Raw genomic sequence first — 14202 nt, forward strand, 5'->3', positions numbered from 1 at the left:
ATTGTCACTGCAAAACTAGCTATCTTCAATGATCCACTGCTCAGGATTACTAATAAATTTATTAGAAAATTTAAAAAATCAGGTAATAAGTACAAATCCGGCTTCATATGTCGGCAAACCGGCCCTTTTGCCGGATTGACAGGCCACCGGCTTTGCAAATGAAAACCCCGAAAAACCGGTCGGGCCGGTCAAAAACAGTAGAATCAATATATATAGAATGCCAGTGTTGCTGTTTTTCTACAGGACTCATTGTGGTAAACATGATGCTAACAATCTGTATCAAGTCTGTGAATCGGGAACTTCATTGTCAAAGTTGCTTATTGTTATATCTGTTCTTTATCTGTGCGCTGGTTGGTACTGTCATCAGTGCGCTCATCGCTGTGTTTCATGGTAGTGAAATGTTTTTAAACGCTCATTTTCTTTTCGTCCGGATGAATTGAATCCCTCAACTGAGTCTTTTTGCACCGATTTTTTCAGAAATTTGAAGCAAGCGAAGTTTACAATCACATTACTTAGCAGCCATATTCGAAATTTTAAACTGGTTGTCAAAATTTGACAATGAGATTCCCCTTTTGCTGAATCTCAGGCACACACACATATGCAAGTATAATGTAAATACATTATCTGAATATGTATGATGTTTGCCACGCGCACTGCAGCGACACTGGCATTCTATATATATTGATTATACTTCAAAAACCGGCCACTTGGCAACCCTAGATACATTCCATTTTTTTACTTGTGTTTTTTATACGACAGACTTCGCAGACAGCCCAACAAACATTTTTGTTGTATAATAGCTTATTCAACTATTGTACAGCTGATTCCTGTGGAACAAGTGCTTGATAAGCCATTATACAACAAAAATGTTCCTTGGGAGTTGAGTACAGGACAATGGCGGGACTAATGCAACGATGCTTCCTATTGACATACGACGACTGGCTTATTAGACCAACATTGTACACTTCAGGCCAGCAGTCAAGGGTAAGTAGCTAGAACATTGTTGCAGGTTCAATTTAGGGAACAGCCTGCCTCATTGATTACAATTGCGGTACAATCATTTCACAGTTCATGGCACACTGTGGCCCACCTTTTTGACATTTAAATTTTGAAATGTTAGAAATTGGCAGCCCTGCCAAGGTTTGTTATTGTCAAAACGATCAAAACAATCTGACTGAGCGCAGGCGAATTTGACAGGTTTCACACGATCAGCACCTCAGCGGCACAGATTGAACAAAATTTCTATGAATGAGGTGAACGGAATGTTCTCAGCGACTTACCCTTACCAGCAGTAGAGTGACTATATACAGAGTGGCGACATTTCATCCCAAAAGTATGCAATGCTCTAGCAATGCTTATTTTCTTTCTCTTTCCTGTATACGCATTGGATTGGTCGTCTGCTCGATTGGAATGACACTGACAGATAATTATCATTCCAATTTTGACATTGTCGCCACTCTATGTATAGTCACTCTAGCCAGCAGTACTTTGTCCATAAATATCTGGCATCTCTGCTGTCCGGCTGTCAGACGTCAGACCTTTTCAGAGTTTTCAGACGATTATACAAAAATAAATGGTCCGAGTGGTTTGTAACATTAAAGTGATTTGTTTCCAAAATATGCCTGTGACAATATTAAACTATGGTAGCTTACGATAGTTAAGTATCTAAATTTCACAATTTCAACTCTATCTATCAGCTTATAGTGGCACTTCATCGTTAAAATTGAATGTTTTATTGTACAGAAACGTTGTGTAACAAATCAAAACAAAAAGTAAGCAGCCTAGCGGTTTTCTTCGGCATCGAACAAACGCTTTGCCTGAATAATGATGACAAAGCGAACACGTTCGCTTGCGTTTTTATTGCGGTATTTTCAAACCTGCGAATTCAGCACTGAAGCCGGAAACGGCGAAAAATTAAAATCGGCCCGAATTGAACTTCCACCCGAACCAACTACATGCTGCATGTCCGGCTGTCAGAATTGTGTTTGGATACAGTATGCTAGTGAGATAACGAAACTTTTGAATGATGGTGGTGAACAATCGCGTGAAATAGTGCTTAGTAAAATAACTGATCCTAGCCTAAAAATGTTTCTCCGGATGGAGTTGCAGCAAGTAGATTTTTCGAATAAAAAAGATGAATGAAAGTTATGAGATTTTACGTTTTGTTGTATCTTCTGTAACGAAATAAAACTATACGATCCATTGCAGCTAAAAGGTTTTCTTTAGAGGATATCATTTTTCTTATTTCTTGTTCATTAAGTCATATATATATCTTCAATAAATATAATTCAGCGCCAACGTAAAAGACGTAATTGCTATGCTAGTCCAGCACAAAATAACTACTTGGTTTGGTTACTTTACATATTATTCCAGCTTTCCAAGAGCACCAACGGCGGCTAGTTAGCATTGGGCGATACTGTATCTGTATCGAAAAAATCGATACTTTTGAGCCGATACATCGATATTTTGGATCGATACTGAGCGTCCCGATACCGGCCAGTATCGATGCTAAAACGACGATATTTGTATCGATACCTTTATAGTAAATGCTAGAGAAACTAAAATACTTTACCTATCCTAATGCGATGTCCATTAGGATTTCACATGCATAACAATGTTCCGCCAACAAACTCGATCCATGGCTGTCCGCCTCCAATTTCTCGAATGTCCCACACGTTCCAGGACTTGCTCCATATGGTCTAACCGTCAAGCACGCTGCGTACCTCTGCGCCTGGTACCAACCGAATTCGAGGCAAACATCATTTTTACGGGATTGTTTTCTGGCATTCTCACAACATGTCCCGACCATTGTACTCTTCCAGCCTCAGCAACTTTCTGAATGCTGGGTTGGCCGAAAAGCTGCGCCAGTTTGTGGTTCATGTTTTTCCTCCATAGACCGTACTCACATACACCACCAAAGATGATCCTAAGCACACGACGTCCAAAAGTGATCAGTCTCCGTCGAGCATTGTCCGCGTTTCGTGCCCGTAGACTATCGGTCTTATTTGCGCTTTGTACATGGTACATTTGGTACAGGGATGAAGCTTGCCAGATTTTAGGGTCTTGTAGAATCCGTAGTAAGCACGACTTCCGGCAAGAATACCTCTGCGTATTTCTCTGCTGCAGATGTTATCCGACCACCTCGAACTCGTAGAAATTAAAATAAGAGCTGTACCTAATTAATGCGGCAGCTAATTTTTTTTCGATAAATAAACTCTGCAAAAATAGATGCATTCCCAGTTCCAGTCTTAAATCAAATTTTAAGTAAAACTTCAATTTCAATTAGAAATCTAATTTAAAGTCGGATTTCTTGGGTGATGTAAAAAAATCAAATTCAATTTCAAATCCTATTTCAAGTTCAAGTATAAGTCCGATTTAACTCCAATTTCTGGCAAAGTTGTAAGTATAATTTCTAGTCAAATTTTACATCCAATTCACTATTAGTTACTAGTAAAATTTTAAGTTCTTTATTATGTCCTATTTCAAGTTCAATTTCATGTCTCATTATAAGTCCTATTTCATGTGTAATTTCAAGTCCAATTTATATATTCTAGTCTGAATTGGTCCAAACTTGAGTTTAACTTCGCGTCCAATTTTAAGTGTGATTTGAAGTCCAAATTCAAGTTCCACTTCAAGTTTAGTTTTAAGTTAAATTTAAAGTCTTACTTCCAGCTCAATTTAAAGTAAAGATTCAAGTTGAAATTGATTCAAACTGAAGTCCAATATCATTTCCCAAGGAACAAAACGGCAACACCTAAACAAGCAGGTGTGGAATAAGAGTTGTTTGATAGCATTCGGTGCTGAATAAGCGAATTTGCTGATTTGTCTGTTGTTTAGACGTCATAACCTATATTTTTTCTAGCTTCTAATCAACATCTATACGTTGTTATATAAATGCGGAATAAGAGTCGAATAAACGTTATGCAAACGTATCGGCAGTACGGCTAACAGCAGGTGTGGAATAATGGTCGCTTAAAAGCTACCATGAAAATGCATGTCGAATAGACGTTGTGCAAACGTGTCAGTCAAGGGCAATTGTGGAGTGAAAGTGGAATAAGAGTGGAATGAGCATTGCGCAAACGTAACAGCAGCATTACGGAGATCAAATGTGGAATAATAGTGGAATAAGTGTGGAATGAGCGTTGCGCAAATGTATCAGCAGCATTGCTGAGAGCAAGTGTAGAATAAAAGTGGAATAACAGTGGAATAAATGTTGTACAAACGAATTTGCAGCATTGCTGAAAGCAAGTGTGGAATAACAGTGGAATAAATATTGCGCAGCATTACTGCGAGAAGGTGTGGATTAAAAGTGGATTAAGTGTGGAATGAGCGTTGTGCAAACTTATCAGCAGCATTGCTGAGAGCGAGTGTGGAATAAGAGTGGAATGAAAGTTGCCCAAATGCATCAGCTGCATTGCTAAGAGGAATTGTGGAATATGTGTCGAATAATCGTCGTACAAACGTATCAGTAGCACCACCAAGAGCAGGTGTGGAATAAAAGGTGCTTGATGGCAGCCAATAACACCAATAACTTGAATGACACTTTATACTTTACACTTTATAATTTATGCTTTAAATTTATGTTAGGTACACTTTATTTTTATTTTTTTTTTTTTTTTTTGGTACATTAAGAATAGAAAACATTTGCATAACCACTTTTAGCCGCCGCAAATCTTTGCTGGTCGTGGAAATCCTTTTAAGTGTTGTCTGTACGGTGTGTATCTTTTCCCTCGGCGTGTCGTTGTCCCTCGTCGTACCGAAATTTAACTTTAACAAACTTATATCCAAAGGCAGCCGGCTGCTTGACGCTTTACGAGTTACTCACAATGGATTTGCTCAGCGAGATGAATTCCGTCGGGCTAAAGCCGCCAGAATTGTTATGATCGGGTGGCATAGTGGCGATACCACCACTGCTCCCGCTGCCGGTGCGCGAAAACACCACTGCTTCTCGTGCCATCCGCTGCTCTTTTTTGTTTTCTGGAAGCTCAGGACTATCTGCGTAAACTAATGACGGGGTGACAAAAGTACTCCTTCTCTGCGGTACTAACACGAATCACTCCTGCTGCTAACTAATCACTGCTGCTGCTAGTCACATCACTGCTAACTAAATGAACAATCGCTAACCGAACATTCTGGATTTCTAGTTTCCAGTTAATTTTATTCAGTAGCACCGCTTACCGTCGTCAATATTCAAAAGAAAAAAGTCCTCTGCGTTGCGACTGTGTTATGTTTCTGGTGGTACAAGCGAAATGCTTTATTTTAGTACAAATAGTTTATTAAATGTTTAACATGTGCGGAATAAATACTTCTAAAGTAATCTTGTACAGCAGATGCCAAACATGATTTAAGAAACTACTCTTCAGCGCTTAAATGTATTTTAGCCCATTTTTGTTCCACACTTGACAAACTTAAACTGGTAAATCCACATCGGCAAAAAACTCGGCGCCTGTAATATGTCAGATTATCTCAGATGTGTTCGTTGACGGCTTCCGACCGATAGGATGTAAGTTCGAACCCGGGTGAATAAAAAAAGTATTTGGCAGGCTTGATCAATTTAGAGTCAACCAATGATTTTCTACTAAAGTCTCTTATTAAATTATAATATATGCATACAAAAATGGCCATGAAAATAGCGAAACCCACAAAATAAAAAAAAATACTTCCTGCATATTTTTTTCTTTTTGCTTGTCTAAAAGTTGAACTGCTGTGGAATAAACGTAGCTTCAGTGTCATCAGCAGAAGTTTAATAAACATATCTATACATACTGAATAAACATTTTACTATACGTTGCTTAACAGTCATACAAACGCATCTTCCACGCCCATATTCAGCACTGTGCTGCTTAAATTCTCCAAAACCAACTGTATAAGCATTGAACAGAGGTATTTAGACATACTTGAAAAGCAGCTATACAGCATGTGCTGAATAAAAGCTGTCGGGTAAACGTTTAATAAGCAAAAATTGTTCCTTGGGTTGTTCATCAATATCAATTTGAAGTTCAATTTTAAGCATAATGCCATGCTCAATTCTAAGTTAAATTTCAGTTCCCATTTCAAGTTCAATATCAAGTTTAATTTCAGGTTCAATTTTAAGTAAAATTTCAAGTGCAATTCCAGCTCCGATTTTAAAATTAATTTCAAATGCAATTAGACAACTCACAAGTTGCTGAGTGAAGCTCTGCTTTCCTCAATGGAGGTAGCTGTCTTGGCACTCGAAGATGGATGTGGTTGGATACGCTAGACCGTCAATGAAGCCGCAACTGCGTTGTTAAGTGAAGAAACCCTGAGTGCATGAAATAACTTTTGACGGAGATGAACTGGAAGGGGTTGATGAATTCATAAATTAGGGATCTCTGGCAACCGCCGTCAATCATACGAGTAAGCAGATTTAACGACGCATTCTAGCTAAGTCAGCTCTACTTTTCCCTTCGTAAGTCATTTCGATCAAGGAGCATAAACCGTATGCAAAATATAAAAGCATTTGCTAGCGCTTGGCTGAGTGGTCGATTTCTGGTCGGCCCGGCCGGTTTTTCACTTGCAAAGCCGGTGACCGATCAATCTGGCAAAAAGTCGGTTTACCAACTTAAAAAAACGGATTTGTACTTTTTGTCCGATTTTTAAAATTTGTTTTTCATTTCCATCATTCCACTAGATTTTCTAATAAATTTTGTAGCAATCCTGAGCAATTCGTTGCAATTTCCGGTCAAAAGAGTTTAAAACCGCAGGCCTGACCAGTCCGACTCAGCTATTATTTCGTTCCTAACGAGATTTCGTATGAGAACGAAAGAGAATCAACAGTAGTAAAAGCACACGCATATAATTTTCTAAAAAATTAAGCTTAATAATAAACAAAAGTGTGGTTTTCGTTGCACCCTGTCAGTGTATCGATACCGATATCGATACCACTGGTATCGATACTTGCCGCCCGATATTTCAACGGGATCGATACCTTTACAAAAATTGTATCGATATTCGAATATCGATGCTTTTCGCAGTATCGCCCAATGCTAGCTAGTAAGTGCAAGCCACTGATGAGTACACTTTGATTTTGATTTCTTATGCATTAGGCGGTTACTGTAGAAACCACCCCATCGACATCTCTATATCGAGCTGCAGTAAACGTCAGCGACAGCATGTCCGGGGCTCAAAATTTGACAGCGGGCCCAAATCAGACTGCTGGCAGTTGAGTGAAACGCAGTGCTGAATTGCTATCTCATTTTCGCACACACGAGATGTTGGCGGCGAGAACATGGTTGTCTGCCATGGGCTTGGTAGAAACACCTATGATTGTTTACTGTTTGTGCAAAAAATGTAAAGGGACTATTCAAATATGACGTCCACCAAATTTCTGCTTTTTTAGACCCCCCCTCCCCCTCTGTCCGATTGTGTCACAAAACTCAATCTCCCCTCCCCCCCCCCCCCCCCTCTTTGGACGTCACACAAACTCAAAACAAAAATGAAAAGCGTTTTGAGAGTAAAAAGTGGTTTTTAAAAATAGCTTAACCTTTTAAGAGTAACAAACAAACAAACTTCAATCTGCGTCGGCGAAGCAGGTTTCACTACATCGTGACGATAGTATTTAGAGTTCATTGTACTTTTCTATCCAATATTTATTAAAAAGATAGAAACTTTAATTGCAAATGAACTGAAATTGATTTGAATGTTAACTAGATAGACCACGCGTTACATTGAAGGATATATGCTTCAATGTAACGCGTGGTCTATCTAGTTAACATTGACAAATTGTGCCTGACTTTCAAGCGCCGTAAGCTGGAATAATAAGTTCGAAAATCGAAATAAACCGATGAGTGATGAATGATTAAGAAACATATTTTTGCTGCCTTTTGATGAAAATGCAATTTTTTTCGACGGATGTCACATTTGCCTAGACTCCCTCCCCCCCCGTTTGTCACAACCTGTCACAAAATTGACACCCCGCTCCCCGCCATAAGCAATGGACGTCATTATTGAATGATCCCAACATTAGTGTTCGCGATAGAGTTACTGCCGAGCACTGAAGGTATTTGTTTCCAATAGTTTGGTACCGAGATCGTAAATAAAATTTTAAGCCAAAACCAATTTTTCCTTGCAATTTCCTAAATTTGCGGTTAAAACGACGAAGAGCAGCGTGTTACGTGGGCTAGGGTAAACCTGGCTCCTAAAAGAATTCCTGTTTCAAACGTCAGTATGAGAGTCCAGTGGGCGAATCAGACGTATGATAAGCACGCAGCCACTTTGCCAAATGTCATAATCAGCAGGAGCCGTACTTTTTAATCAATCTTTTGATTCAAAATAAGTTACGTAAAATTATCTTCTAAAAACATACAGGTTTGTATTTTACTACTTGTCTGAATACTTGGGTAGTAAAGAATATAACTTCTATTGTTAATTGTTCATGTGTGATTTTGTTCTAACATCGTTATTTTCGTTAATCAACTTCTGTGGTAAAAATTCTTTGTTTATATCGATTAATTTTAGGCAAGATGAGCTTACTGAAATCGCAATATTACGACAATCCTGAGGGAACCGATTTGGTCGGCAAAATGATTGCGACCAACAAGTATGCCCTTGCCCTCGGTGTTGGCTTCTCGTCATTCGAAGTGCTGATGGTATCAAAGCCGAAAGGGATTATGCCCTCACTAGCTCGTTACGTCTATTTTACCGGTCCTTTTGTTGGAATGGCATCTGCTTTCACCGTAGGAGCCTACACTGCCAACAGGCTGCGGGGCAAAGATGATTTGTAAGTAACCGTAGTAACAATTTTATCAAATTTTGTGATTACTGATGCTGGACTTAGGTATTGTACATTTTTTCTGTCTTGACAAGGTGATAGGATAGATACTTATCAAAATAGCGTAAAGAAAACAGAGTTGATATTGCCTTAGGGAAAACAAAAGATTTAAATCTACGAGCGGTAAAAATTGCACTATTGCTTTAGCACCTCGCTACTACATACTTATAAGCGCTTCATTGCGTTCTGGCATCGGCAGAAAATGCATTTATAAAAACCTATATTTATTTTAACCAATATAAATAATATGGCTCAAAGCAAAGGAAAGCAAATACTTATTTAAAATTATCTGAAGCGATATAGATATAAAGCATGAATTAGTCGCCTTGATTCTACATTCTAATCGGAGTTCCTATTCTCAATTCTGACCAAACACGCAGTTATAATCGGCAGAAATAAAATAGGTTGTATAAAAATCGGAATCAAAAATCCGATCAGAATATAGGTTGCTAATCACGGCATACAACGATATGTTTGATTCGGAAATAGTCACGAAGCAGCACAAGACAGACCACAAGAACAAAAAGGTTTGCTGCACTAGTTAAATATAGGGTCGGTGTTAAATCAGACCGGACCAAGTCGCAAAATTTAAAAAAAAAAAAAGTAATGACAGCAAGCGATTAAGAATTTCCTATGCTACATTTTACTCTAATCAGATTGCATAAATGTTGCACACAGCCAGAGATATGAAATGATTTCGAATAATTGATAGCTTTAGACTACACAGCAGCAGCAAACTTTGAACGCATTTTTCTCGAAATCAGACTTTTGTCACTTGTTGCTGTCTGACTTAACACCGGCATGTAAGAGCTGCGTCGAATATGTGGATAGATATTTTTCTCTCAGGTTAGAAACTGCAGGTCTTTAACCGGACTATTTCATTTCGTTGCAGAATAAATTATGTCGTGGGTGCATTTGCGGCCGGCGGGGTTTACGGAGCTTGGAGGCGTAGCATTGTGGCAGGAGCAGTATCTGGTTTATTCTTTAGCATTGCTGGTATCGCGAAGAAAATATCTCTTGAGGAAGGATGGGAATTTTTCCCGGCAGTTACCAAACATGCCTATGGTTCCTTAAATCCTAAGCGGTATGACTTTACTCTGACAGAAGAACGTGAACGAGGTTGGACCACTGGAAAGTAAACTTATTGCCAATTTGTTGAATTTATCCAGCAATATGATAGATAATGAAGAGATCAGGAATAAATGGTATGTACATAAAATGGACTGTTGTTCAAAGAAAAGGCCATTTACGATTAGATACAATTAGATGAGTACGTCGGCTTGCAGGAAGGGAACCCTTTTTGGACCTACACGTCTTGTTCAGGACTGGCAAAAGAGTGAACCACCTCTGTACATTAATTAAATGTTATCCCTACCTCCACGTGGGGCCGGCTGGCGGCTGGGCTACACAATCTTGGTTGTCATACTCAGACAGGGACTATCATCCTTGGGTGGTGCAGTTTTGTAAGTATCTACCAAATTATGGGGTGCTCAAACACCTTCCGTCTCGAAGTGAGAGGTTTTCTTTTTTGAATAACTTGAACCTCGATCCGCGTAGCTGCGACCAGATGGAAGTGTCGGACAGCTGGGACCGGCGTCCAAAACGGCAGAATTCATTGTCTTATATCGAGGTTGTTTTATAACGAGGTTGTCTTATATCGAGGTTACTTCCCAGTTGGCCTCGAGGTAAGACGCTGGTCTAATAAGCCAGTCGTCGTATGTTCGAATCTCGGCTGGGAGAGGCTGTTAGAGTCAATAGGATCGTAACACTGACCCCGTACTGTCCTGTATTCTAACAGCTGGTTGCGAAGTCTGCCATATAAAAAATAGAAGGTCAAATTTCGATAACGGAATTAGCACCCAGGTTTTGCTTTTTTATATCGAGGTAGGGTATGTTGCTGTTTCGTCGTAATTGCCTATTCCCGTCCTATCCAACACAAATCATTAAAAATATCAGCATTTGCACAGCAAATGGAAAGCTAGTTATTCCCTAATATTTTAGTTTGTTGTCTATCATACGCGATCAATCAAAGTGAGCTGAGATCTATTTAAATGCTTTTTATCATTATAGAAGCCCTGCCAGCCAAATTTCCTACGTTTTTTCGTGCGACGAAGAAGAAAATGTCGACTAATCGTTTTAGTTTCCGTCATTCATAAATGAAAATAACTCACGCAAGGCATTGCCGTTATTCTACAACCAGGAAAACTTGCCTGGCCTGCAGAAATTTTGCAGAATAACATTTGTCATGCCATCCTACACAAATATATATGCGCACTAGTTGTGATTTTTAGTTCGGACGATGAAAAATTTTGATGGACGGATTTTAAAACGGTACGACGAATTTAAGAAATAAAGTCAGTTGCGTAATTTCAATAATATGCTTTAATAATCGCTTTTCAGTGATTTCAAAGTTAACGGATCGGAAAGTAAGTGTGTTTTAGTCAAATCAGCACAAGAACCATGCAACAAATGATGAAAATTAGAATGGCTTTACTTACTACGACGGAAATTAGAAATAAACCCTATTACCCGTATAATTTAACAAAAAAAACACATTTCAATTGATTTTTTCTGAGATTCCTTAGGAGATCTCTTTAACTTGATCTCCTGATGGAAATATTTTTTTTATAGACAAAATATAGTACTTTCACTTAATGGTTGTCTGGTTTGCGCGAAATTGCCCGAAATATGCGAATTTTTTTTCATATATTTTATAACTTACAAGTTAGCATGCGTCCTAGCGACAAACCCGACTCTTCAAGGAGAAGAAGCGCCACCAACAGGAGAAGGAGTGCGAAGAACTCGAACAGCTGTACCGCTTTTACGACACACGGAAGTTTTATCAGAGACTCAACGGATCTCGCAAAGGTTTCGTGCCGCGGGCCGAAATGTGCAGAGATAGAGATGGAGGTATCTTGACTGACGACCGTGCGGAGATCGAAAGGTGGAAGCAGCACTACGATGAACACCTGAATGGCGTGCAGGCGGAAGACCATTATAGCGGAGGAAGTGACCACATCCAGCGGCTGAAAAACAACAAAGCAGCGGGAAAGGATGGCATTAGAGCGGAACTTATTAAAATGAACCCGGACAAGTTGGCCGGCTGTCTGCATCAACTGCATTGTCAAGATTTGGGATACGGAAAGACTACCGGAGGAGTGGAAAGACGGGGTTTTCCGCCCTATCTACAAGAAAGGTGATAAGCTGGATTGTGAGAACTACCGAGCAATCACTATCCTGAATGCCGCATACAAAGTGCTGTCCCAAGTCATCTTTCATCGACTATCGCCAATAGCCGATAGATTTATGGGAAGTTACCAGGCCGGCTTCATGGAGGGTCGGTCTACAGCGGACCAAATATTCACCCTGCTGGAGATCCTCCAGAAGTGCCGCGAATTCCGAGTCCCCACGCATAACCTGTTCATCGATTTCAAAGCCGCATATGATAGCGTAAACTGACAAGAGCTTTGGAAAATTTTGGACGAAAACGGCTTTCCGGGTAAGCTTACTAGACTTATCATGGCTACGATGGATGGGATCCAGTGCTGTGTGAGAATCTTGGGTGGATTGTCGGACCCATTCGAATCTCACAGGGGACTTCGACAATGAGATGGTCTTTCCTGCCTGCTATTCAACATTGCGCTTGAAGATGTTATAAGACGAGCGGCGATCGAAATGCGGGGCACGATTTTCAATAAATCCAGTCAATTTATCTGCTTTGCTGACGACGTGGATGCTGTCGGCAGAACATTTGATGCGGTGGAAGATCAGTACACCAAACTAAAACGCGAAGCAGAGAAGATTGGATTAAAGATAACTACGTCTAAAACGAAGTATATGCTGGCGGGCGGGACCAAGGGCGACAGGGCCACGCTTGGGCAGTACCGTGCTAATCGACAGGGATGCGTTCGAGGTAGTCGACGAGTTCGTATACCTTGGCTCACTGGCAACAGAGGACAACAATACCAGCCGTGAGATTAAAGACGTATTATCAGCGGAAGTCGGGCCTACTGCGGACTCCACAAACACTTTCGGGCGAACAGTTTGAGCCCCCGTACAAAGTACGCACTGTACAAAACGCTAATTAGACCGGTTGTCCTCTACGGGCACGAAACGTGGACACTGCTAGAAGAGGATCTACGAGCACTCGCAGTTTTTGAACGGAGAGTGCTAAGAACCATCTTTGGCGGAGTGCAAGAGAACGATGTATGGAGGCGAAGAATGAACCACGAGCTCGCGCGTCTCTACGGCGAACGAAGTATTCAGAAATTGGTTAAAGTTGGATGGATACGTTGGGCAGCACATGTTGCTGGAATGCCGCACAACTATCCTGCAAAAATGGTTTTCGCATCAAATCCGGTAGGAACAAGACGAAGAGGGGCACAGCGAGCGAGCACTCGAAAGCAAAAAACAAATCGTGTGCAAAGTTATTGAGCATAATTGATTTTTAAGTGCTCTTTCTTAACACATCATTATATTTCGCAACCGGTAAGAGATAGCTAGTTGCTCTGTTCAGTAAAGCTACTTATTTTAGTATGTTCTGCAATTTTCTGAAGAAAATTTTTTTTTATGAAATAAATATAACAAAAAACAAAAGTTCGTATCAGCATAATAGGTGAATTCACAGTCACCCTAATAGTGCAGAAAGATGCGCTATATTTTATTATTAAACTTCTCCGAAGATACTGCTTTTGAAAAACTACGCATTTTTTACCCAATTTCTAATGTCCGTTCTTTTTCGACACCGGACCACCGTGTACCGGTACGGTGGGTGCGAGAGTTTGGGCCGATAATAGCACGTAGAACGAAGTGGTTCGATAAGGTGCGATCGGTGCAAGAAGGTAATATTGTATTGAATGTGGACGAAGGACTACAACACCGATGGATGCGAGGAAGAATACAGAAGGTGATACCTGGAAAGGTTGAGCGTATCAGGCAAGCAGAGGTTGAAACTGTTCTGAGAATTAAGCACCAAACAGAATGCTGCATCAACGCGTTCGTCAGCGTTATTCTGACAGTTTTCTCATGGGTTAACTGTTGAATTGGCTTTGATGGATGCGTTGACGCAGCATTCTGTTTGACCCTTTATACGCAGGCCAATAGCTAAGATAGCTAAGCTAAGACGTAGCTGTTGCTGATACTGGTAAAGCTGCGAATCAGTTATACCGTTTACGGGTCTCGGAATGTTCCGACATGCGTTACGACTAATTCAATACCGTCGCCTGTTACCGTAGGGCACGATGGAGAACTTGGACCGGGATCAGAACACTGTCATAATGAGATCACTATTTGTATTCAGTGCTATGCTAGCCAATGTAAACGAATGCAAGTATAGGTAGTAGATTGAATAGATTACACGCTAAAACTTTAGGTTTGTTTTACAAGGTTTCTAAACCCTTTATTTATATATT

General features: G+C 40.1%; 1 protein-coding gene across 1 annotated transcript; it reads left to right on the forward strand.

The window, feature by feature from the left end:
• The first annotated feature begins 8239 nt into the window (after positions 1-8239).
• LOC128737596 (uncharacterized) lies at positions 8240-10039 on the forward strand. The gene is made up of 3 exons (XM_053832268.1): positions 8240-8328; positions 8479-8740; positions 9684-10039. The coding sequence occupies exons 2-3, from the start codon at positions 8484-8486 to the stop codon at positions 9928-9930; spliced, it is 504 nt and encodes a 167-aa protein (XP_053688243.1). The 5' UTR covers positions 8240-8328; positions 8479-8483; the 3' UTR covers positions 9931-10039.
• Positions 10040-14202: the final 4163 nt, after the last annotated feature.

Source organism: Sabethes cyaneus, chromosome 2 (assembly GCF_943734655.1).
Source record: "Sabethes cyaneus chromosome 2, idSabCyanKW18_F2, whole genome shotgun sequence".
NCBI lineage: Eukaryota > Metazoa > Arthropoda > Insecta > Diptera > Culicidae > Sabethes > Sabethes cyaneus.